The sequence below is a fragment of the Rhipicephalus sanguineus genome, chromosome 9 (genome assembly GCF_013339695.2).
Source record: "Rhipicephalus sanguineus isolate Rsan-2018 chromosome 9, BIME_Rsan_1.4, whole genome shotgun sequence".
Lineage (NCBI taxonomy): Eukaryota > Metazoa > Arthropoda > Arachnida > Ixodida > Ixodidae > Rhipicephalus > Rhipicephalus sanguineus.
This window is the reverse complement of record NC_051184.2, coordinates 45,439,516-45,466,302: the sequence shown is the minus strand read 5'-3', so window position 1 is coordinate 45,466,302 and position 26,787 is coordinate 45,439,516. Positions and strand designations below refer to the sequence as shown.

Here is a 26,787-nt window from a genome sequence, read left to right as displayed (position 1 = left end):
GAAGGGGAATAGATTGAGAAAGCCCCCCCCTTTTTTTTTCGACACGTAAAACTCTTGGATTTACTGAGCTTCAAGATTTTAAAGGTATCTGCTGTGACTGATGGTAGAACCATCAGTTCTGGCACTGGCTTCTTCCATGACAAAATTCACAGTCGTTGTGCCACTGCAACAAGTGTTCCTCATAGCTCAGGTTACATTTAACCGTTCCATTCATAAAACATCCTTTTCATAAATCTGCGTGTACCTTCTGCATTGCTGCAGAACTGATCTGCTGTAAGTTACCCAATCTGATCATTGCAAGGTATTCTAGTGGTAATCACTTGTGGGATGTTACAGGCCAATGAGGTACTCTTTTTTTTTCATGTTTCAAAAGTACTTATTTACTAAGTAAGGGACGTCATGAAAAGATCAAGTTGTTTCTCACCTAAATGCAACAGGGATCACGCAGCAATACTAGGTAAAGTTAATGTATGCTCGCCAATGTAAAAATTAGTGCAGCCATATGGGAACTGAAGTGTTGGTGTATATTCTAACTCTTAATTAGTGATTGCATGTTTTATTCCACAATGAACCTATCTCACCTGAGGATTATTCAATATCTCTTGACTGCGATATTACTCTGATGACAGACTGTCCTTGCCTGCAGTTTTCTTGTAGCAACAATACAGCGAATGAGTTTAGCCAAATTGTTAGAATTAACTTCCAGAATAACAAACAGGCATTTTATACAGAGGGTAGGGTATCGATAAGTCAAAAATTAAAAATGAATGAGAGACAGATGGTGCCATCACATTGAAATTTGCCATCAGCACTCTTTGATGTCATTGTTTATGTATCAAAAAAGGATCATATTTGAAAGTAAGCGATGCATAACATAGTAAGTTCTGCCACGATTTCTTGGGCAATGATGGCTGGAGTACTAAAAAAATTCATAAAATTCTTAGTGATGCATTTATGTCTGTGGTCTCTGAGCAGTGTTTGTGAATTGAAGTTTCACCTTTATTGGAGTTTTTACTAAACCTTTTCTGCCAGATAAATATAGATAATATTCTCAAAGAATATTCAAGCAGTGCAAATCCTTGCCTGAACGTTATATTTGTCATCATTTAACAGTATTCATTGCTGAAATGTGGATATCGGAACACTTTTATTTTTCGCTTCTCCTCGTGTCTTAATTTTCTTGATGCACGTGCCAGTTCATTCTCTCAGAAAAACTTTAAAAACTGTTTCGTTTACAGACATTTAAGGGCCACCTACTCATGTACAAAGTTGTGACTGAGGAATCTCAACCACCACTCTTCGAACAAATCGACAGCAAGTAAGTTCTTTGTCTAATACCAAGGTTATGCCATTTAAAAGGGACTTATGTAAGTAGGAAATTGTCGTCTGTTGGACCTCCGACTGAAGAAAAAACAGCTAAGGTAATCTTGGGTTGTTTGACTTTTCTGGAAGGTAAACGTGATGTTGGATTCCTTTTCTAGAATATTAGCAGAAATATGTTGAACTTACTGTAAAGACACTGGCCAGCTGTGGGCTCTTGGGTGGCCTAGCTAGAATTCTTGCAATTGTTTAAATGCCTGAGAACTAGCTAGCACTCGCAATAGTATAACTGTCTCTTAGTTGAGCTTGGTTAGTAATGGTTAACAACGGCATTATGCTAAACGCTCTTATTAAGAGCATTTTAGGAGACGTGCGGTATACAGTGACATTCAAAACGTGAAAGAGGCTTCAAGAGATGTGGATGACAGTTCAAAGTTTGACAGTTCAAAGCTGTTTGTGTGACAGTTGTGTTGTCTCCAGCTTTAATTTTGGCTGCACTACGTGCACGCGTAGAATCTGTAAAGATGAACGTTTGCATGTAACACCGAAGCTTTAAAAAATCCTTGTCTTGTACATTAGCACGAGGAAGAAGACAGCACAGCATATAATTAGTACTGTAAGTTGCCAGCATATGGCACTAGTTGATCGAACGCTATGAAGCACATCAACTCAACTTTAATAAATGTTTGAACTTAGGGAACTTGTGCGAGTCCGTCGTAGGTGTTCTTGTAAATGATCTTAACCATGGAGCTGCAGACATGTACATAACATGGTTTTAAAAGGACTACATCAATATGCCTGCTAGTTCAGTGTCCCCTCTTCTTTTTTTCTTGTTCAACAAGAAAACATCTGTTCATGTTTAACTTCATGGTCACTGCCTTCGACCCATGTGATTAAAATGAAATTAACCTCATCATTTGGTTGTTACCAGCTGGTGTCTTAGTGATGCTGCAAACTGTACGGCGCCTCCGGCAATAGCACGTGTGGCAAATGTTTTGTAACCCTCTGCTGAAATGTTTTATTAATGTCGCATTCTGTCCTCATCATTACAGCCAAGCCAACCTCAAGAGGGAGAGCGCAGAGCTCTTCGTCAAAGACCGTGTGCTGCCCATTAAACTGATACCCACATCTCATCTTTCAACCTCAGCTGATGTTGCCGGGTAAGTCTGGCAGTTGGCTCTGTAGCACAAACACCCCTCAGAAGCACGAAAATGGATTTGTTTCCTGAAAGAGGTTAATAATTCAACGGAGAAGAAACTTTGAAGTCACGCCATACGCCTTATGATCAAGCAATGCATAACAGTTATGTTCTTAATCATTTGAAAAAGTAACAAAGTGTAGCTAGCTTTAGTGCACTGAAAAAAAAAGCACTTTATTGTCTCTATGAACACAAAATCTCAATCTGGTTAGAATCAGGTTAGTTTCTTGAAATATCTCGTTGCTAAAAATGCCAAAAGTACTTTGTCCCTTCTCCATAACAAAAATTTTAAAGACGATAGTCTTTCTTGGGGAACTTAGACGCAGAAATTTTGGTCTGTCTGTCTTTCTGTCTGTCTTTCTGTTTGTCAGCACGTCCCTCGATTCAGCCACTCGGCCAAAGTTGAACCACTTGCCCAAGGGCCTCCCGTCTTGAACTGGTACGGCTGTTCATACTTGTGAACGTTGTCGATCAAAAAGTAAATATCATGCATATCTGAGGTGCAACATCACTAGGTAAGTATTAGGTGGCGTGTTCCTTTAATAGAAAATGCATACATACGTAATTTTAAGGACCCTAGTTTCATAAGCTGCGCTCAAAATGCATAAGAATGGAAGCATGAGCGAGTTGGTATGCGTTCATCTTTGTTGAAACAGCGCTCACTAGACGACGACGAAGTAAATTAAGGCACAGGACAGGCAGCGCCTGTCCTGTGCCTTCTTTTACTTCGTCGTCGTCTAGTGAACGCTGTTTCAACAAAGCTGAAAATGCGACTGCGCTGAAATTTGCCTTTCTCCGTGCCCTTCGCACGAGCTCATTGTTGTGTTTCGGTTTCGGTTCTGTTGCACTGTACGAATGCCATGGGTTGGTGTTGAAAAACTTTAGTTTTGAGAAGGCCAAGAAGGTGAAAAAAAAATATTTAAAAAATGAAAAAGCAGCGTTGTGGGCGGCCTTCAGGCTGCCGGTTGTGGGCGCCGCTCTGGCGTTCCTGTTTTACCCAGGCGACATGTAAATAAAAGAGTGTGTGGAGAGTACTCGTTGAGTGCGGACGTTTCTCTGCTTCAGCGCTTCGCGCCAAACCGCGTTTTCGGGCTGGCTGGCGTCCCCGCCGGTCGCGTTGGTCACCGCCGGTCTTCGCCTGCTGCTGCGCCGGGACTACCAGCACGCAACACAGCACTCATGTTTCCCGACGTATTGCCAGATGGCGTCCATATCTCACACAGCGCCTCTTCTATCGTCTTTACACGACATTTGCAGCGAAGCACGCAGATACGCGGCCAATTTTTTTTTTAGGACTGCTTGATCGTTCCAAATTTTTGTAGTTCCTTTCTTGCTTTATTTATAATGTATAGCACCACATTACGACTTGCACTAGACTGTCTATGGTTTGTTCCTATCAAGAGATTGTTAATCAACATGGAAAACATACTGAGGAACAAAGTTGAAAATACACTAACGAGTTGGTTAAGTTGGTTTTAATTATTCTTGGAAAAGCCACTTAGGATGAAGAACAAGGTGGTGAACATGCATGACTGAACAGGTGTGCCTGTTATGTGTGTGTTGGTATGTATTTAGACTGAGTAGATAAGATGCACAACTACTGAAGAAAGTGGCAGAAAGACAGGGACATACTATGTCATTTTTCAGTTGCTTTGCATCTTGTCTACTCAGTTCGGCATGTACCAAGTAGCGTAGCAAAGAGTTATAATTGGTTATTTAATTGATTAATTACATTATTTATTTCAAGATACTTGACAAATAGACACTACTGGAAGACAGCGTACTAAAAGTGTAAATACACATTGTTATGTGCCGAAATTTGCTTGTTGTGTTGATGCAGATCTTCATTTCACACTCAGTTGTAGTTTGAGCATGTGTTTCAAGAACACGTGCTCAAACACATGGTTTAAGCCATTTCGAAAATTCAAAAATGAGAAAAAGAAGAAAAACAAAGACACGAGGCTTCAGTGGGTGTGATGTGGTATCTTGCTCTTTCCCTGCAGTGTGCTCAACTTTGGGGCCGAAGAGCTCCTGCTATGCTGCGGCAGTGGTCTGATGCTGCGTGTTGGCTGGGACGCCGCCTTGCATCAGGAGCTGACGCTCGATCTTCGCGATGTGCCATTCCACAGTGGAGCACCTTCTGCACCTAGTGAGCATTTCTTCATTTGCTGCCTCTGTGGTTCAGTGTTCCCAGTGCATGGTCTTCCCAGTGTTTCATTAATTCATTATCCATAATTCGTTAATTAATTTGCCATTCATACATAATTGTTTGAAGTTGTTGGGCTGTTAGCCGAGGTCTTGTGGAGGCCCATTTTGAACACACACATATTAGCAGCTACAAGAAAGAATAGGCAAGAATTTGTGGGGATGTTTTGTTGGGAAACGAATCTACATGGTGCGAGTTTGGGTTATGCGGATATTTTGCCTTGAACCATGAAATTTGAAGGGAGAATTGATGATTGAACTTGCAAAACAGCATTGCTTGCAGAGTTCTGCCTTGTGCCAACAATTGTGCAGGGTTCCATAGAAAAAGCAGGTCGAGGAGAACTGCGTTGTCAAATGTGCCAGAGTGGAAAATATATCGTGACATTACTTATGCAGTTTCTGCAGTGTTACATTTTAAGAACGAAACAGAGCACAGAAACGAGATGTTAACGCCCCCTATCTTTTTGCCTCGTTTCTTCATCAATTTGATGTACAGGACCAAGCCCACACCGGGGTTCTTTGGAAGTGCGAGACGTGCAGTACCTGCCACTGCTTGGCGGACTGGCCATTGTTTTCCGTAATGGCCGTGCCGCTGTCGTCCTGAGCTCCAGTCCCGAGTTTGAGTCCAAGGTGACTGCTGACATGCGGCTATTGGGGTTGAACCCACGCGTTTAGACAAACTAGGAACACGCATCTCTCGGCTCCCTAGTTTGCATTCAGTAGTACTATACCTAGGTGATATACATTTGACAGTCATGTAATCTAATAATCTTGCAGCTAAACAAAATGGCTCTTTCACTTTCCAAGTGAGCATAGCCTAAAACACCTGTCAGTTAAATTATCTATGTAACTATAGCATATGAAGGCCTAACTTGGCTTCTCTTTTACAAGAAATTAAGTTGTCCAGGCTCTCGTGTAATAGTACACCAAAGCTGACTTCATCTTTTTGATGTGTTTCATGCCTGTTGTCGATTGACTTCTCAGGGATTATAAAATTGCAGAACCCATGCTCATTTCGTAGAAATTACCTATGAGCAGCCAGCGCCATTTGTTGCCGAAGCAATGGAGGCCGAGGAATAGGATGCCCCATGAGCCCGTCCTTTAAGAAAGCAAATTTATGTGTACTAAGGCTGTGATGCAGCAGTCCCCGTCAGCAGTCTTGGCAGTCCCTGTCTAACTGGCCGGTGTGTATTCCTCAACAGGATGCGCATGCCGTTTGGATACCTGATGTCACTGAAGCTACGGTGACTGCCGTGAATCACCGCTACAGGCTAGTTGCCATTGGACTGGCCAAGTGAGTCTTTGGATCACATTTTTCTTTCCTTTATTGTGCTGGACTGCCCTTGTTGTAATTTGTTAGTGAAACATTGCAGTCAATCTGTAACAATGAATTATGTAAGGGGAAATAACGTGGCTCCATTTTGTTAGTTATGTGTTCTGGATATCTCGCACACATGATGTATGAACTGTACAGAAGTGAACCATGCTTAACCCCTTCAGGGTTTTCGCCGTACATGTACGGCAGAAGCTTCCTGGTACCAAAGGGTTTTCGTCGTACATGTACGGCATAGCGTTGATTTTTAAAACGCGCGCCTTTTTCGATCACTTCTCTTGTTTGGCCTGTGCTTCCACACTTCGGGAATACGTGGAATTTTTTTCATGCGCCGATGTCTCTCCGTTGTATTTTTTTTTCGCTTCCCAAAACGGCGCGCCGCCTATCGCTTGCCCATCCGAGCGCGTTCGCGGTGCAGCTGGTTTAAAGTGCGCGCCTTTTTCAATGATTTCTCTTGCTTGGCATGTGCTGCCACGCTTCGGGAGTACGTGGAATTTTTTTCATGCGCCGATGTCTCTCCGTTGTTGCTTTTTTTATGCTTCGCAAAATGGCGCGCCGCGCGCCGGCTATCGCTTGCGCAACCGAGAGCGCCCGCGGCGCGGTTTGCTTTCAAACGCGCGCCTTCTCCCATTTCTCTTGCTTGGAATGTGCTGCCACTCTTCGGGAATACGTGTAATTTTTTTAATGCACCAATGTCTCTCCGTCTTTTTTTTTTTTCTTTCCAAAGGGGCGCGGCGGCTTGTAGTCTCGCATCAGAACGCGCGCACGCGGTCTGGCTCGTTTCGGTTTCGTCCTTCGGGTGGTTTTCGCTTCTTGCGCCCGCAAAGCTGATGGCTGTTTGGTTTCTAATCTCTCAAAGGGTGACCGCTTGTTACTCTCTCATTTATTGCACCCCGGCGCGCGATTACATGTGTTTCCGTGCGGCGCTAAATTACACAAACGACGCCGCCGTGACTGCGTTTCCTGTTTTGGGGTCTCGGAAAAACTAACTACGTCTTGTTGGCGATAAGACGAAGTATTACTGTAGCTTTTTCACTCGTTTTGCTTTCCGGACGGGCGCAGAACCATAGTTTTCTTCCGTGCGCTCACTGACGCAGTTCGCTTACGCTATGGAAAAGCGCGCCGGTTGCGCTGCTGCCGGTGAGTCGAGCAGCGATTCTTCCGATGCGGACTATTCCCCGATTGCCGAATCAGAATCTGATTCATTGGATTTCAGTTCGTCAGACGAGGATTTTTTGACGAGTTCAGACTCCGATGACGATCAAGGAGCGACATCTGAAACGCGTGCGCGGGGAGCCATGCTTCAAAGACTATCACACGCTGAAAAGTTTTTAGTGTTAGAGCACGAGCGTTTTTAACCGGAAACGTACTCTGGTGCGCTTATTTTTGTATGTTTGTGAGCTATGTTTAATACAATGCATAATTTTTATTCATAAAAAACTGTGAAGCCTTTTTTTTTAGGATTCTGCTTGATATTACTACGAATAAACCATATGTATGTAACAACAAAACTGATTTTTTTGTCACTTTACGGTCACGAAAAAAAATTTTAGACAATTTTTTTCTGAAATAGGATCGTCTGAAGAATTTATTTCAGCAATAAAAAAATTACACATTTTTGGACTGGATTTCGCGAAAAAATTCGACCCTCAAAGGGTTAAATAATGGGCATGCGTGAGGAATGAAGCATGCATAAATGCACTTTCAGATTATTGATCACAGCAATGACTGAATTGTTTTGTGTGGCTCCCTAAATGCGCACTTAATTTGGCTTCCTTAGTAAGGCATTTGTATGTAGCAGTGACCAAAATTTCAGCCACAGCACTGTATTCCACTCATCTTTGGGGGCATGATCCACAAAAATATTGTCAGAAACACAATCATGAACAGGAATACTTCCATTCGCTCTGCCACGCGCTTACTTTCATTGGTGACATGATTTCTCATATTTTTCAGTGCTACACACCTGCTGCTGAGTGATCTCTGTTGACATGGCACAAAACAGTAACTCTGATCACCAACTCCTTACAGAGAGTCACTTACTGGGCCTAGTGATTGATTCATTCTGGCTGCTGCAGTAATTTATCACTGGCTATTGTTATGAAACACATTTCACCATTGGGTCCCCATGGTAAGATTGCCACGAATAGGCTTGTCACAGTAGCATTCGCCGGTGATTGTCCAGAGATCACCCACACAGGTTTGATTGACAGCCATAGACATGACATTTAGAATTCTTTCAACAAGTGTCACGCATGCATCTCTGTCCAGTGGTCAGGGTGCAGTGTTCTACCTGGATGAAGCCAGTGGCCAGTTTGTGGCCTCGCACAAGCTTTGCTTGTCTCCTAAGGACTTCCCGGAGTCCGGGGCCGGTGCTGTGTCGCAGCTACAATGGACCCCTGATGGCTGCGCCTTGGTCTTGGCTTGGGCCCGTGGTGGCTTCTCACTGTGGAGCGTCTTCGGCTCCCTCCTCGCATGCTCCCTCAACTGGGATGGTGGTCCACCCGCCTGCATTCATGCTCTGGTCAGTAAGGCTCGATTGTCATAGTCATGCAGTTGGAAGAATTGATTGTTGGGCGAGTTGTTAATTCATGATGAATGCAAATAGCGCGAAAAAACGTAAGACTAGACGTAGAAGGCTACAGCAATGCGCTTGTGCGGTAGCCTTCTTCGTCTAGTCTTACGTTTTTTTGCGCTATTTGCATTCGTCATGCAGTTGGTTTATGTCATCGTACTAGAGAGAAAAATGGTGCTGCAGTTCAACTGCAATAGATATGACGAGTACTGTGGATTTTGGATTGTAATTTGTTCGTGTGCAATCCAGGGGAGTGTTCTGCAAAGGTCCAGAAAGTAAAGGTCCATTTCAGCATGTGCTGATTGGATAGAGCTCGAGAGCTGGTGGTAACAACTAGCTCCAATTTTCGAGCTGTTGAGTTCTAACCAATCAACACTAACTGACATAGACATCCACTTAGTGGGCTCTTACGAAATACAGAAACCTCACTGTATACCTAGTTTCTCATTTTAGGTCTCATGTTGCAGTTGCGAATATAAGTTTAAAGTCAAGCTGCTATCTGATCAGAGGTAGGCTGTTGAGTGCATATTGTACACGCTAACAACAGACATCAGAAAAGTGCAAAGGTCTTTAGGGAGGTAGTTCAGACTATCCCTACTTCACAGAACATTACCAGGCGCTCCTTCTTTTGAGGGATGTGTCCCTACAATTTGTAGCAGTGCTTACGATTAAAACTCCATTCTCGTCATTACGACCTATGTTGCATTCTATTTGTTGCAGGAATGGGGTGTTGAAGGATACCAGCTATGGATGGTGGCTTCCCCGAGTGACCACCCTGAGCAGCGCGATGTCATGCTAATGAACTTTGTCAAGAGTGCCTCCACTGTGAACCCTGGAACCGTGAGTAAATGTGAAAAGCCCATTGTCATGATCTTGGTTCGCCCGAACCGCCAAGTTATGAAAGTCTTTGCATTTCATTCTCATCAGTTTTTTTGGTACGCGAACGATTGAGTTCTCTGTGTCTGTTACGGTGCTCTCGAAATTGGCAGCCGTGCGTTTTCCATCGTCGGTGCAGTGTGGTGGTGCTCGGCAAGTTCTGCTTCAAGGCGCTGATCGAGTGTTAGTCAGCTCGGAGTCTGACTTGGCCGATCGTGACGCACCATGGCCTCAGGATGGGTGCCGAGGAAACAAGCACTGGACTGTGGAGCTGGTGAGGCACTAAATTTGATTAATTCTAGAGCAGCGCACGAAATGACACAGACACAGAAAGGCGGGACAAGTGCAGTCTTTGTGTCAGTTTCTGCAATGCTTCGGAATGGTTCACTTCCAACTCGCCGGCTTGTCCACCTTGTCACTAAATTTGAATGTTGGTATGCTGCCAAGCTCTTCCATTTTGTGCTTCTGTCAGGCATGTTGCCAAGCTACTGTATACCGTACTTCCGAATTAGAAGTTGCACCTTTGTATCAAACACCCCTCCCCCCTCGGCCAAAATTTTTTGTGCCTTTGTGACAGAAAGGACCGTTCATATTACGTGGCAGTGGGCCCAGGATTATTTGTTATAGAGCAGCTGATTGGCTGTTGTTTGAGATGGCTATTATTTTCACTGTACGTAAACGACTTGCCATGCATACTCAAATCGGCTGAGTTGCTAACGTACGCCGACGATACAGCTTTAATGTTTTCTGCCGACAACATAGCCTACCTAGAATATAAAGCTAATGAAAGCTAAAAAATATTTGGATGTGGTTTACGGTGAATAAATTAACACTTAATGCACAGAAAACTAAATACACTATTTTTCACTCCCGTTACCGATATGTAAACGATAAGTCCTCTTGGCTTACAATGAACAACTGCCAACTTGAGCAGGTAAGAGAATTTAAATATCTAGGTGTAGTATTCGACAGCCAATCACACTGGAAAAAACAAATTCTCTATGTACTAAGCTAGTATCTGGCTGTAGCATGTGACTAGCTGCCAGAAATGATTTTAATAGTAATATTGTCAGAGTGCTTTATTTCGCATTTGTTCATTGTCACCTATCATACTGCATAGACTCATGTGGATGGACCTTTAAAACTTACCTTGAGCCTATCTGCATATTACAAAAGCGAGCACTTAGAATAATAGATAATGCGGCCTATAATCGACACAGCGCTCCTTTGTTTCACAAGTTGAAAATTATACCTTTTGAATATACGGCAACATAAAATGGCAGTCACTGTCAGTGATGTCTTTGCACACAATGTACCTTTCGATGTATCAATCTTTTCTTCCTCCTCTCATGTAACTAGATGCATGACATCGCACAATTTTAACCTTCCACCTACCAACAACGTCTATGGTGAACGCTTACTGCAGTTTGCAAGAGTATGGAATAAGATACCACTTCAGATGAAAGACGCAAAGGGTTTCTAAACTTCACTTAAAATATTTGCTCCATGAAGAACAGTAAGATATAACCATGCGCGAGACCTTATGTATATTTTGATGTTTCGCCTATGCTCGTTTTGCTTATATAATGATGTATACATAGTGAAAACGGTGTTGTAATGATTACATTTCTGTATGTGCTATCATGCATATGATATACTATGCGCTACTTCATCTTATATCCTATTGAAATCTTTTATATACTCTAGTATACTTTCCTTAAAGTTTTCTTTGAATGATGTTTTGATTTCTTATACAAATTATTATTGTGCTTACGTACTTCCTTCCATTAGACCCCCTACTAGCCCATGGCTATGGGTCTAATCAGTGTTGTGAATTTACATGAACATGAGGCACATCAAAGTTATCCAGCTGCAGACGAGGCCTCCTGGTCCGAACATCTAATGCTTTCGGCCTCTGTACTTTTCTCGGACCAAGAACAGAACTAAACGTGCTCGTGCTTCACCCGTGCTGACTTTCTCAGAGACATCTCAATAGACTCGTGTTATACGGAGGCACGATAAACTAGCCGAACCTTTCAACATTTGTGATGTTGAGTACTATAAGCGACGTTTAATTTAGTGCCTCTCGGTGTACAGGTTACACCTACTGTGAATGTGAAAGGGTCACTCTCGGGGGGCAGCTAACAAAAATTCGTTTTTTTGTCTTCTCCTTTCTGTCCGCAGGTTCCGCACACATACCTGGCAGCCAACTGGCCAATTCGAGTGAGTTGGCACCTGTTACTATAGACTCTGGATATTTCAAACAAATCTCAAATTTTTGGTTGGCCCACTATGTTTTCAATGTATTTTAAAGCTGCTTAATTCAAACTGCTCCATTGCACAAGTTCAGACTTTTTGCTTGTCTGTGTGTGAAGATATCCGCTGCCTTTGTCGCTTCTAGCGGAACATTTGCATTTTTAAATCACTAACGGTTGAATAAAGTCGGTTGTCTCCCTACAAAGTGGCCAAACAAGCCAAATCGCACGTGTCAACAGTTGCGTGTTGCTTGAGAAAGAAAAAAAAAAGACGGAGATGGTCTGGCTTTAGTCTATTGCAATAAGAACGCTTCTAAAGGTCACTTTTGCAGCAGTGCATTGCTGTCATGCGGAATAGCATACTAAGATTTGGAAAGGTCTAGCAGCTCTCATGGGACACAGCACATTTTGTCTCTTACTTACACACGCATGCACGAGCCATGTAATGATGAGTACCAGTATAATATCTGATGTCCAAAAACTTCACTGACAATTATTCATAGCTGTCTATTATGTTGCTGCAGCCCTGAGAAACAATAAACATTGCAGCACAGGTTGATATGTTGCCCTGAGTCCTATTTATACAAATTTCTGATAATTCAGACAAAATCTGGGGGTCCCCTCGAGTTTGAATTATTGAAAGCCTATTTAATCGTGCTGGACAAGAAATAGTTACCTTGTCCGGTTTCAGAGACACTGCTTTGCTTTAATTTCTAAAGTGCCAGTACATCTAACGCTATATGTATTTTTCCGTTAATTGTGAGGCCGGACCTTGACATCTTGTATCTCCTGACTGAATAGGTATTTGAGTGAAACATTATTCCGGACTTGTAAATTACACTACTCAATCACTAAAAACGTCAGTCTTGTTACAGAATTCTGGTAAGCCTGAACAGACGTGAAACAAAAGACTGATTGAAATTCCTGTGACGGACTTTCCTGACATTGGCAGCCTTTTCTGACATCATGAGATTTGATTACCTTTTAATCAATTTAGGGTCGAGTTTTTTTTAGCAAGTGCAACCCCATCTGGGTCGATCTTATTTTTACTGGATATTTACGATCTTCAGAGTGACCTATTTCAAAAAAAGCACTATTCCAGTCTTTTTAGTGACCATAAAGCGACAAAATATTATTTTGTATTGATGTAGATGCGTCTCTTATTCACGAATAATAAAAATAAAAGTGAGAAAAATGCTTATGTAAAAATAAAAAAAGTATTTTAACTCTTTCGGGACTGCCCCATTGGAGCATCGATCATATATGATCGATGGCTTTCCGCGCGCTGCCAAGTTCATAGTTTCACGTGTTTTTACATGTATTGCAATCTAGCGTGTAGTTTTATCACTAGACTTTCGGTTTCGGCATAGTTTGTCATTTTTCCAGAAAGCGGTGCCACATGAGAGAGATTTGTGGGCAGTGGCAGCAGCGAATGTAGCGGACCATAGTGTTGGGCTCTCGTCAGGCTGCGCAAAGAAACCGACGTGAATCGCGTGATTCTACTGCTTCGATGGCAGACTTTTTTGATGAGTCGAGCAATGAGGTGTCCAAAGATGACTCGGATTTTATTTCGGAGAGCGGTTCAGACGAGGATCGACATGGGACTTCAGCCAGTACTTGTAGGTGAGCGTAGTTTCACATCCGCTTCTCTCGTGAGTAGCCAAAGAGACTTTCTGTTCGTTCACATTGATTTATTTCTGTTTGGTAGAGTCTCAACAGTCTTTCAGAAAAGAGTTCATCCATCAGCTTCTCAATCTTGACGATGCCAGGCCAGCCCGCACTGCTTCACCTCCTCCACCCCCCATCCGCTAGTCACGCGCTCCACAAGCCAGAAAATGTAGGCAGGCGCAAGAATTGCAAGCTCTGTTATAAGCAGAAGCAAACCGAGTTAAAAACAGATGTCTTTTCCAGTACCTGTCAAGTACATTCGTCTTTTACTACTGCGCGGAACTGCTTCGTTGAGTGGCGCAAGCCCCGTTGGGCATGAGTGTTGCACTTGTTTAGAAGCGCACCAAAAAAAGTGCTGTAGATAAGTGAACCAAATTTTTCAGAGAAAGAAAAGGGGCAATGAGGCATGTTTTGTATATCCTGGATTTTTTTTACTGTACTATTTTCGCTCAAGTATCTATGTTTATTCCAACTTTTTTATGTTGTCCTTGCAGCAAGTGTTCAACAGGACATTTTTTATTATTACTATGTATAATCTTCATGGGTGATATTTCAATCTGTATGAAAGACCATTCCATTAGCTTCATTTTGATGTACGTAACACAAATATAGCTCCACGACTTGATTTAATAATAAAAAAAAAACTTCTGGCACCCTTTCTAATTGCCTCTTTATGCAGTCCCGAAAGAAATAATTGAAATAAATATGCTTCACAGCCTTGGAAAAATGTGCACACCAGATCACTGTCACCTTTGTACCAGTCAGAATTGTTATGTTGATTCACTGTTGATGACTGCATGGGCAATAATGTCCGAAGGAATAAGTGTCGTTAGTAGAAGGGTACACATTTGGGCACATTGGCTCATGATTAAGAGCAGAAAATTTATTGCTTTTAATTTTAAACCATGGGCAGCGCCAGTGGGGGGCACTGGGGGGCAGGCCCCTTCTCCCCCCTCCCTTTTCCCTAAGAGCAAACCTAGTCAAACCACAGCGCCCATGCCTCCCTGTCTCATTTGTCGTGGATGCCCCCGAGTGAAAAAAATCCTGGCGACACCCCTGCATGGGTCTTTCATCCTGTTGCTGGTTTCTGCTCATGTGTCATTAGTAGTATTTTGATATTGCTTCTCCTTTGAAATGACCCTATAAAGCTGACCACAAGGAGATGCAAGAAATGCTGTGAGTTCAGAATTCCTCTGGTATGTACTAGGGAAATTCACCTCTCTTCTTTTTCTCTGTGTATCATGCAGTACTCTGCAATAGATGCTGGCTGCCATCACGTTGCAGTGGCTGGCCGGGGAGGTTTCGCCCACTGCTCGCTAGCACACAACAAGTGGAAGTTCTTTGGCAATGAAACACAGGTGAGTGCTTGCACGAGGTTCTTGCATTTGTATAATAAATGCGGGATGTTCTTTCTTATCTGTAACGCTCATAAAAAAGCTGTTACATCTAGCTTCTTGCTAATTTTGCAGCTTTACTATGCAGCTACGTGGACATTCAAAGAATGAATGCTTTAGGGATGCATGTATAGTAACATTGAGGTTCGAAGTGAGCTTGAAGCAAATAGGGATTTGGTTGAATAATTTCGTATTGAATAGTTCAAATAGTATATATCACATATTGTAAAGCAAAATGAGCATTTTTGTCATGGGCCAACAACTTAGTTGCACAATATTTTAAAAAATTAGAACAAGGCTTGTGCAAATATCAGTTTTTAGGGAATCATAAACACACCTGGATGACAATTATTTTCCACAGCTCTCGTTTTTTGTCACAGAAGCATTGAGGGACTTTTAGTGAGCTTAAGCTCTTACTAGACTGTATAACTACAGCCTTTGGTGTCCTTTTAATGTGCAGTGTCGTTTTTGATGCCCAATTTAGGAGCAAGACTTTGTGGTGACCGGTGGCATTCTCTGGTGGGAGTCGCTTGTCGTGCTTGGCTGCATCAACCTCCGTGATGGCTCTGATGAGGTGTGTTTCATTGTCACCTATCATACTGCATAGACTTCCACCACATTTCTCATTAGCAGCCACTATTTGATTTGTGTTCACCATTTCCAACCATATAGTACTCATATAGTTGGCTTGCACTTGCACGTTTTTTTTTTTCAGTGTGAAAGTTATTGCGATATCTGACCATTCATTAGTTACACATGTGCTAGGTAATAAGTTGAAAGGAACATTATTACTGTTCTAGCTTTTGTGTGCATACGACCACTAGATTTGGGTGTGTGGTTAGGGTTGATGTACATTAACCATCATAGGTCTTTCATGTCATATGACAATGCTTTAGATAGTTCACTTTCCTGTTCATATCCTCTCAGTAGCTGTAATTTGTAATTTCTCAGTGCACGAGTCCTCCGTTCCTGTTAAATAGGTGGAAAGCTGTCATTTAAATATTGTATTCCTTTTCTCTCTGTCGTTGTTATTTTTTTTAATTAGTTAGTAATTCCAGTATTCTTAGACGTCTGTTCACTGGCTTTTCTGGTTATCGACAAGCACAGATCCAAGTGATGTTTACCATTTGACCAGCTGCATGGCTACAAGAATGGAGTGTAGTCATCATCAAACTTAACCAAAGCACGCTCACAGGCTGGCTCAGACATCAGCACTGCAACTAAGTGGCAGCGATGTCCTTGGTCCAGGCATGTAAACAGCAGGTGGAATTGCTTATTTAACCAGTCATGACATAACAGCTGAGAAAATCGCATTCATGTGGTTCTTGAATGGGCAGTGAGAGTGGTAATGGGCTGTGAACCAGCAGCACCAGTGGGAAGTCAAACCTTTTCTGTTCACAGAGACATAGTGGCCAGTGTTAGTTGCACTGTGCAAATTTTTGCACTAGCCATGTGCTCTTGCATTCGGGTTAAATTTTTATGGTGACAGCACTCCCTTATTACCAACTTCATGAGCAGCATTATCAGTGTCTACCCTTCAATGCATGCAGGTGCGTCTGTACCCGCGATCCTCGAAACTGGACGACATCTTCGTGCGGGTGCTGCGGGTCGACGCCCAGGTGCTCCAGCTCGCACTCTCCGAAGACCGTCTGCTCGTGTTTGCCTCCAACAGTCGCCTGGCACTCCACCGTATAAGCCACAGTGGTGAGTTAAACTGTACAAATATGCTTGCTTTTGTGCAGTGAGTGCACAGAACTGCATCAGAAAACATGGAGCTAGAAATAAACTAGGAGATGGCTTTATGTCACACAGCCAGACTTCTCAAGAGAACTCTCCTGTGGACTCATTCCTTTCACTCTTTTCTATGCAGTGTCAGCCCAACACATTACCTCTAAGAGACAGTGTATCAGCTGAGAGTGTTTTGTTCAGCTGCACATTTGTATGCTCTGACATGGTGATCATGTGTTGAGCTGACGCTATCTTCAATCTTTCTGGGGGTGGGAGGGGGCTTACATGAGTTTCTGAAGCACGAAAAAGGGTGAACGTACAAACACGGTATCTCATTCTCTTCAACTGTGTCTGTGTTTGCTCTCCCACCCTCTTTCATGATGAATACCTACCAACAAGCTCAACTTACTGTCTTTCTGAGTCTCTACAGTATGTCCTTTCCCAATTTGGCCATATTATTCTCTCTACAGCATCATCTGCCCCTAGCTCATTATCTGAACATACCCTTCTAGCGCCGACTCCTCGGGTCCGTTCGATTTGCTCTGAACTACCTGAACTGGTCCATGGTGGTGCCATGTGGGTGCTGCCGTCGTGCAGGAACTTCGACAGGGGCAGCAGCAACGCGATGCTCCTACGAACACGAGAGTGCAGGTTTCAGGCAGACCCCCTGCTGCGGTCGGTTGCCTTGCGAGTTATGACAGTTGTGATTTGTGATTGCTTGGCATTTGCAACTACTGGAACAAGTTCACTGGCATAGTTTTCGAACGCCATTAAAATAGACTAATGCAGTTGTCTTTGTCGTCTGCTGCGGTTCCAGCCATCTTGTGCAACATGGCCTTGGCAGTACCTCACAAGATGGTGCAGGGAATGTGTTAACTAGGCTTGCATGATGCCTGCACTTTTTCAAAGCGAATACACTCAAACCTCATTACAACAAAGTCACATCTAACTCGAAAATAAGTTCATTATATCCAAAAATTTGTTATAAACGTATATTTGCAACACTGTATCTATGACAAGGCTATTCTTCAATTACTTTGCTATAACCGATAATTCGTTATACAGTAGAACCCCGCTGTTACGTTCCTCACTGCTGCGTTTTCCCGGCTGTTACGTCGTTTTCCGCCGGTCCCGGCATAGCTCCCATAGGATACAATGTATTGGGAACCCCGCTGTTACGTCGTAACTGTCGGACCGTTCCCGTATGATACGTCGCGAAGTGCGCTCGGAGCCGACCGAGTGACTACCAAAGAGAGCGGCCATGGTGCATTTTCACGCAGTTTGGCCTCGTTTGACCGTAATATTAGCCGCATGAGAGGCGCAAGCAACAGAATCTTTCAATTGATGCAAACAAAAGCATGGCCTTCGAGATTCAAATTGCAAAGATGGCGTCTATGACGTAACTGCTCGCGAAAGCAAGGCCTTCGAGATTGGCATTTACTATTGACAAAAGCATAGCCTCTGAGATTTGTATTGCACAAACATGGCGTGAATGACGTAACTGCTTGCGAAAGCAAGGCCTTCGAGATTGGCATTCACTTCTGCCATCGCGTTGGCGTAGACTCATCATCATCGTTATTTGTCGGAGAACGGGAGGAGTTCGAGCTGGTTGGAGCTCGCGTGGTCGTGCGTGCGGTTCGCGGTCGGACTCGCCGCGCCGGTCGTGATTGCGTGTGCTTAGTTCTTTCATGCCTACAGCTGTTGGTGTTAAAAAAATCACATACGTTGATTACATTTCTGTGGATGAGGCCGTCCTAAGCTCCGCGTTTCTATCCATCGACTAGATCGCGGCTGAGCGCGCCAATTTTCGTGCTACTCGTAAGAATTGAAATAAAATTCTGTACCACTAAATATTTTGCCGTTTTTCCTGTTTTTCGGCTCTTACGTTTCCCGTCTCTTACGTTTATTTCCTACGGTCCCTTCAAAAATGTATCAGCGGGGTTCTACTGTATCCGCGTTTGCTATATCGAAGTTTGAATGTACCGTGGTGCTGACACCAGCATGTTGAACTCATGAAACGAATGCCGAAGCGCAGCGCCACGGTAAAATGGTTCACGAAGTGCAGGTGAAACGAGTGGACCTCTCATTTTCATGCACACGGTGCAGGCCTGGAGCGCCTGCAGGAACTGGACCTGTCCGCCCTGGTGCCGCACCCGCTGTGTGTGGTGTCGGCCACCTTGGTGCAGCTGGGCGGGGCACGTGGAGGCCCCTCCTCCAAGCTGGCCGTACTGCTCAATGTGGCCGGACGACTGGTGCTGCTACAGCAGGACCCTGCCTCGGCGCCACCCCCGCTAGCCCCACCCCGGGGGGCACCACCCCCACTACTTCGCCAGTGGAGTGCCCCCACTGTGCTTGCTTTCTGCGTTGAGAGGGTGAGTGAAGGTGTGAAAAAATATAACAGTTCTTGTGGAGTTTTACATCCCAAAGTACTTTGTGGTAAATTACAGAAGGGTTCTGGATAAATTTTGGTTGCCTGGATTCCTTTAAGGAATACTGGCCCTTTTTTTTGTTACTATTCATACTCAGCATTACGTGATGGTCTGGGTCCTCAAGACCATAGAATAATAATACTGCCAAGCCTCAGAGCATGCTAAATAATTTTATATGACAGGTTTTCTACAGCCAGTTTCAGTTTCGTTTCCAGAGGTTATAAACTGTTATAATTGTGAGGTTACGATGAACAGACAAGAGAGAGTACAAAAAGGAAATGTCAGCTTCTCGAGATGAGTACCCACACCACCAAGCACCAGTTTGGGGTACCTCTTTCCCCATTAGAGAAATCAGTGGGTGCCCGGTGGCACCGAGGATCAAATCCAGTATGATATGATACTATGATACCACTCGCTCCTGATTTTTGTTGCGGTACTGGACATTGGATCATTCTGCACTGCTGCTTCTGACAATGTGTTTTTCCAGGTCTGGGTGGCTGAGAGCTGCCCCGAGTCTCGAATGCCGCACCTGACTCAAGCGCTGTGGATTGCTTGCGGTGTCCACGGCATGCAGGTATGACCAGCATTGTGTTGTAGGCAAGTGCATTCTCCGCATTCAAGCTTTCGATAGATCTTTCTACTAGATAAGAAGCTTAACAGACAATTTAAAGCTACGGCATCCTTACTGCATTGTTGCTGTTTCGAATCTGTGGCAACAGTACAAAGCTGTGTATCGATGAGACGTCTTCTGTTGGGCTTGTGAAGCTCTTCTATTGGGCCTGATGGTTGCGTTATATTGTCGGTGTTGATGCGGTGCTACGCAACATTGTACAGCCCCAACCATGTAAGTACTCAAACCAAAAATATCTTTTGCCCTCTTGCCAAACAGGTGTGGCTGCCACTGTTCCTGCCAGGCGACACTGCCGGTGCCAAGCATGCCTTCATGGCAAAGCGTATCATGCTGCCAATTGCCGTCCACATCTATCCCCTCGGTGAGCGGGCTGTGCACCCACTGCCTTTGATTTAGGTTTACCTGCAAAGGACCTCACTGTAGGCCTACCTTTAGAAATGGAACAATTCGGCGAGCTCAACATGCTACCATTGACGTGTTGCACAAACCCTATTGGTGTTTCTTGGCCTCTTTTGTTTGTTCATTTCTAGTTAAGTACTTGTTGATATTTCTGGTTACACGATATGTTGAGTGTAGCTGATGTGTACAGAATAGTTATCTCTTAAAACTGAATGCTGAACTCTTAATTAAAGCACTGTAATGGCAACATCTTAATGAATCCGTAACTGCACCCAAAAGATAGACTTTGCTATTATGTAAACTTATCTGTTAGGGCACCCAATGGGGACAAATTGTAAGGATAATTTTACAGCTTGCATGAGATCGTTAACATGCTTACAGGAGTTTTGCAGAAGCCCCACTCAGAAATTAGTCATGTATACTTATAAACAGTGTAAAAACGAAAAAAATCAATGTCTACTTTAGATGTCAAGGTGTAGTTCATGGAACTGTGATATTGTTACAGTACTTGTAAAAATTGGCCTACTAAATAAAAACGTACTTGTTACAGTTCATTGTAGGTCCTGAATTTTGATTATAAGTGCAACAAACCCCTTCAAATGAGTGCAGTAGTGCTCAATTGCCAGGAAAAGCAAGTTATTCCCATTTATTTAAACAGAAGCTCCTGAATGGAAGCTTCTTTTTAATGGAAGTGTAAGACTGGTCACAATGGAAATGTCAGCGCATTATTCTTCAAGGGCTTCAGAGATGCATGCACACTTAGAATGCCACATGGCATCTGGAACAGAAGTGTGAGTATCCTGCACAGATTTACATTGTATGAGGACACCATGATTATGTTATCATTCGTGGTCTGCCTTGAACATGAACTGTTTTGTAGGCTGTGCTTGAACCTGATGTAAAAGAGTAATTGAATTTCACTGCATAACTGATGTATGAGAAAGCTTCGTTTTGTCCTCTGCATTATGTGTTTATTAGGTACATGATGTTGAATGCAACTGTGTCCTCTCTCTTACAGCCGTGCTTTTTGAAGAGGCTGTGGTTCTCGGTGCAGAAAGTGACACGGCACTCTGCGGCAGTGACCCATTCCCTCTTTGTGTTGTTTCCAAGTCGGTAAGTTTAGCATTTGGTAGTGCCAAGCCTTTCAAGTCTTTCAGTGCAAGTTAGGCTTGCTGATTGACTCGAACAAAAATCAACAACCCTATCACTTTTTCTGTTTTCAGTGTCTAAAGCAAAGTCTTTTCAACAAGCCTGAGTTCACGTTGTACACATTCGAGCCATGTCTTGCAAGCTTTCATAAAGCTTGTACATAGTCTTAGGTATCGCTTGACAAGTAACATTAGTATTTGTTGGCAAGTGTGAAATTTTAATTTTATGCCTGGCAAAATGTGTGCTAGGTCTTATATTGCTGCAGCTTGAACTTTGTCAGATGTACAGGCTGTTTCATACTTAGGGGAAATCTCGGAGCGCCTGGCATCGCGATACGACTAGCGCTGCAATCGCGCGCCGGCAGCAGCTCGCGCGTGCGCAGACGCTTCAAGGGTGTAGAGTTGTACATCTGCGCACGCGCGAGCTGCTGACTGCGCGTGGTTGCAGCGCTGGCCGCATCGCGATGCCAGGCGCTCCGAGATTTCCCCTAAGCGTGAGACAGCCTGTACATTCAGCCAAGGGTGTAATGTGATTGTTTGCCTTTGATCAGCAGGATTGTGCCACAGGCACAACTTCTTGTTTATCTTGATACTTTTTTATGCAGTACCAAGTTTACGGAGTTTTACTCTGTGTGTGTGTGTGTGTGTCCGTGCATGCATACGCCACGTCCCAGTGTTTAGTCGTCGCTGCTTTAATAGCTGCTCACTGTATGCTTCTGGTAGTAGCGTAGTCGGGCTTCACGGCAATGTCGAGGAGCATTTGGTGAAGTTAATTTTCAGGGCAGAGTTCACTAGTGACCTACGTTCCGATTTTCTGAGTGAAAGTTTTAATAAACCCACAAAAGTTATCTTTGTACTCTGTATGTTTAGCTATTTCAAGTGCAGAGCTTTCTTAACAGATCACCAGCAATTCCAACACGGTGATAGTTGTTGCCGACTAGTGACTTTATTCGAAAGTTGTTGCTGTGATTGTCTTTCAGAGTCAAGTCTACTTGCACCTAATTCTACGCCAGCTGCTTTGCCGCAAGTGAGTGCACACTTCCATTTCCACAAAGGTTTTTGTAGGTAGCATAACAATCAGTACATGATATAGCAGTTGGGAAAAACAAACTTCAAACTGGCAGCCCCAAAGGTCGCGTGATCGAATCCCGGCAGCGGCTGCGGCCTTTCGATGGAGGTGAGATGCTAGAGACTTGTGTACTTAGATTTAAGTGCATGTTCAAGAACACCAGATGGTCAAAATTTCCGGAGCCCTCCACTTCAGCATACCTCATAATCATATCGTAGTTTCAGGACGTAAAACCCCGACAGTTATTATTATAGTGGCAGCAAAGGATGACAGAAAGTGCTACATAATGCCATTGGTGTCTTTTGAAGTAATCGTAGCTGTCAACTCCATGAAAGTAATTTGTAACTATTTTGTATTTTTAGGAGTTGGGAATGGAATCTGCATTTAAATTGCTCACTGTTGTTGTTTTTTCACAACCTATGCTGCTTGTACGGAAAAGAACGACGATAGCAAAACTGGCATTATGTTTGTGCAAGGGACTGCAATAAGTTCACATGATGAGTTCCGGCTCCTTCTTTTTCCTATTTTGTTTTGCGGTGGCGTGGTATTGGATGAAGAACCAAAGTCAGTACTATTGGCAGGGATATTCCAAGCAGTGTGTGTTGTGTAGGGCATTCGTGTGTGCGACTTTCACTCAATGTACAACTCCATCGAAAGGAAGGGCCCAGGGCATTCTGCTTGAAATATTGACTGTTTTTTGCGCCACACGAGTGTTTTATGCGTTACATATGCGATCGTCACTGAGTGACCTATGTGCTGCGCTTGTTTGCTACGCCCACACCCGGCGAGGGACTCATTGAGAGGTGCAGTGGCATTGTGAGCCCCTGTGCTCCCTTATCGCAGCCTGGGCTACCACGCATGGGAGATAGCGCGCAGCTGTGCTGAACTGCCTTACTTCCACCACTCGTTGGAGTTGCTGCTGCACGAGGTGCTTGAAGAAGAGGCCATGTCATCCGAGCCCATTCCTGGTAAATGCATTGAATTGAATTGCATTGAACTTATTTCATCACATCAGTACACTGATATACAGTACCCACGGATTGAAGCTTGACATCATTTTGCGTACTTGCAGTAGTATGTTCCTACACACAAAGCGTACGTTTTCATTACATTAGCTCTGCTTTGTTTGGAGTAGCTGCAAAAATTAGGCTACAGTAAGATCTTGTTTGTTCAAATGTCACAAGACTGGAAAAAAAGATGCCTGTGTTAAGCAAATGTGTATTGATCTAATAATCTACAGTGTGGGTCATAATGAATGTGTTCCTTTTTACTGCCTTCAAGGGCTCCTATTTGAACGGGCCTCGTATTTCCTCGTGTGTACCCAGATGCGCTGCTTCCACGAGTGATCGACTTCATCCGCGAGTTCCCGGTGTTCCTCCAGACAGTGGTGCAGTGTGCCCGCAAAACTGAGCTTGCACTGTGGCCTCATCTGTTTGCGTCTGTGGGAAACCCCAAGGACCTCTTCCAGGAGTGCCTCCTGCAAGGACAGTTGGACACGGCTGCATCCTATTTACTGGTACAGCTCACACTCCTTGTACATTGAGCCACATATCTTGGGTTCTTACTTCGTTGTGTTAGCTATAAGGTTTAGTTGAAAGGTCTTGCACGTACTTGCATGTGATGTAGCATAGCAGTTTGATTTATGAAACTTTTTAAATGATAAACTTGCACACCAATGTACTGGTACGTCGGTGTGCACTGCATCAGAGTAATTGGTCCATAAACTTCTTTGCACTTTGCATTTGTGTATTATCGGAGTTAGCGGAGGCATAAAAGCAAATGGTTGGGGTGCTGGCAAAGAACTCAGCCAGACAAACACAGCTATTATTGCAGTAACAAAAGGTTACGCTACTTTGCTCCTGGTTTAAACTTTTGCCAGCTGCATAACGATGAACATGCTACCCTTTTGCGCCTTCTTTTTTATTTTCAAAAGCACTTGTTGAGTGAAAGAAAAGTGCCTGTAATTGTAGTTAGAAAATGTCGTACGATATCACTAGTAGCGTCCGGTAACCCGGTATTATGCGAACTCTATCGTGTATGCCAGAATACAGAACAAAATAAAACTGTTTAGTTTATTGAAGTTGTTATATCCTCTTCAGGTGTCAATGATATTCCAGTGTTGATAAATGCGTCATCCTTGCAATAAATTGCAATAACGTGCTTCGCACTTTGCTCCAAGAAAGCTAAGGTGATGGGATGTTCTTTGTAGATAACTGTTCTTGTCACAATAATTACTGGGTAATTATAGGATATGTATTCATTGTGCAGTTTGTCATGTGATGTTCTCGCACTAAAAGAATTGCCTACTCCTCTGGCAGTAGTACTTCTGGCAATGTGATCGTCTTCAACAACATGCAGCATACTGCAGGCTGAGTGATGGAAAATTTAGTTCATAGGACGTTGATTTCACCAAAAGTTCATTGTCTGTCCCTTTTTCTTTGCCATCACTGGTAGCAAGTGGTAAAACCAAATCACTTACACAAATGTGCACACGTCAGAAGGTGATGTGGTAACCTTCGCTAGCAATTAAGGAAATGTTCTGCATCGCCCTACACGTTTGAGAGAATTTTAACAGCGGAGCTGTTTAAGCTTGAGGTTAGGCCATGCAGAGTGAACAGAAAGCTATCATCATGATTGGCCTCTATCTTCTAGTGCATTGCTCGGCCGGCATGCACTCTCTTTGTCCTCTTTTTAATCTGCTGAAGACCTTTCTAATTAAGGTTAATTGTTAATTAAGAACCTCCCAATTAATATTTGCTAATTAAGACATTGCTAATTAAGGCCAAGCTGATTATGAGCATACTAATTAATTGTTAATTTAACGTAGTCACGGCGACATTTTGCCAAGCAATATAGTTCTATGCTCCACATAGCCAAGCCTTGCAATGCCTAGCCAAACCTAGCAATGACTCGGTCGAGCTCGTAGAAGCTGACAGAAACTAGGTTGGCCACAACCTCCGCTGTTAGTCCAGCCCCACTAGTGCGAGCTGCCCACATTTTTTTCTGTCTGAAAACCGGAGGCATTCCACACTGTGGTGCAGGTTCTGCAAAACTTGGAAGTGCCTCTTGTCAGCCGTCAGCATGCAACTCTGCTGCTGGGAGCTGCTCTCGATGGCGCCCATTGGGTCTTGGCACGTGACTTGGTGCGCTTCTTGCGTGCCATCAACCCCGAAGCAGACTGCTCACCTCCGCGACCCTCGACTGGTCCTTCAACGTGAGTTGCTATAAACACATCATGATACAAATGTAAAAATGTGCATATTACTCTGGCCACTATGTAATTCATATCAATACCTATGTGTTTTATAACGTGCCATAATGGCAGCGATATCAACTTGCTAACACCAACTTACTTTGTCTGGACAATAGTGCTATGCATGCATTGATATTGTTTCAGGACATCGATTGCGTGTTTGTTGAAGGGTCGCTAGAATAGCATGTGCTTTCTTGAATTTGAGTTATGTGCATGCTTTTTTTTTGTTCCGGTTTTAACGCGATAGCGTTAGAGAGCTCGTTTCGCAGAAATTCCGGTGTCGGCGTCGTTGGTTGTGAGCGAAAAATCATCATCTTGTCCATGACCGAAAAACCGAGAAAGCTGCAAATAAAATAAATAATAAAAATGTTGGGTTCGAGTAAGAATCGAACCCAGGCTGTCTGCGTGGCAAGCAGGTTTTCTACCACGCAGCCACGCCTTTGCTTGGAACTGCACTGAAAGTGACTTTCATGCTTCACAAACATACGCATCCTGTATATACAGGTGTCACAGTATGAGATGTAATATCGCACTAATTATGCGTGGTACAAGCGTACATTTTCATCGGGCGTCACAGCATGCGGATATCATAACGACTTGGTGGTTTAAAGCCAACCACCCATTACAGAAGGCACACACATTACTGCGCGTATTTCCTTAAGACCACGTAGTGGGTGCATCACAAGTTCGAAAAAGTTTCTCGCGCATATTTGCTTTGAAGCATGCTACCCATTACATAACGCACACTCCTTAGTGCGTCCATTGTGTTACACACACGTAGCGGTCGAAGTACGCACTAGGGGCAGGGTATCGCTATCGCGGTCAACTCTTAAAGGCGAAGCTTAAGCGTCCCCCAATTTTTTTACAGCGAAAGCTGTTATGAGATCATTTCACCGGCCGTTTTTGGCGCCGTAGTTGTCCGCCGCCGCCGCCGGTGTCCGTAACCAGTATCGCTCGAAATAAGAAAAAAAACGAAATAAGAAAAAAATTCCAGGATGGAACGAGGTTCGAACCTGGGCCCTCTGCGTGGGAGCCCAGTATTCAACCTCTGAGCCATACTGGTGCTTGAAACTGCTTTGCAAAAAGGTCCTATACAGGCTTCATGTCGGGAAGGAACCACATTAGCATATGCAATATAGCGTCATAGAAGAGTAAAATAAGCACCAAGCGTCGCACAACGCGAATTCTGTAACCAGGCGTCACACAATGTGAATTGCGCAACGAGTAGGTTGTTGAATGCTTCCAACCCATTACAAAGGGATCTGCCATAATTCTTTGTCGTCATCAGGCACAGCATCAACAAAGT

The 26,787-nt window shown here is 43.7% G+C and overlaps 1 protein-coding gene across 1 annotated transcript in view; it reads left to right on the top strand.

Moving 5' to 3' along the window:
• Positions 1-26,787, top strand: part of LOC119405084 (guanine nucleotide exchange factor subunit RIC1) — a 37,949-nt gene that overhangs the window by 2,840 nt on the left and 8,322 nt on the right. Inside the window, exons 3-22 of the mRNA XM_037671855.2 lie at positions 1,239-1,318; positions 2,373-2,480; positions 4,522-4,667; positions 5,220-5,353; positions 5,926-6,017; positions 8,328-8,580; positions 9,352-9,471; positions 9,647-9,781; positions 11,692-11,730; positions 14,678-14,788; positions 15,309-15,398; positions 16,375-16,528; positions 18,659-18,924; positions 19,469-19,555; positions 19,871-19,973; positions 21,030-21,124; positions 22,140-22,186; positions 23,072-23,196; positions 23,554-23,744; positions 25,270-25,442. Coding sequence (XP_037527783.1) covers positions 1,239-1,318; positions 2,373-2,480; positions 4,522-4,667; positions 5,220-5,353; positions 5,926-6,017; positions 8,328-8,580; positions 9,352-9,471; positions 9,647-9,781; positions 11,692-11,730; positions 14,678-14,788; positions 15,309-15,398; positions 16,375-16,528; positions 18,659-18,924; positions 19,469-19,555; positions 19,871-19,973; positions 21,030-21,124; positions 22,140-22,186; positions 23,072-23,196; positions 23,554-23,744; positions 25,270-25,442 — 2,549 coding nt within the window. The remainder of the gene's footprint in view (positions 1-1,238; positions 1,319-2,372; positions 2,481-4,521; positions 4,668-5,219; positions 5,354-5,925; positions 6,018-8,327; positions 8,581-9,351; positions 9,472-9,646; positions 9,782-11,691; positions 11,731-14,677; positions 14,789-15,308; positions 15,399-16,374; positions 16,529-18,658; positions 18,925-19,468; positions 19,556-19,870; positions 19,974-21,029; positions 21,125-22,139; positions 22,187-23,071; positions 23,197-23,553; positions 23,745-25,269; positions 25,443-26,787) is intronic.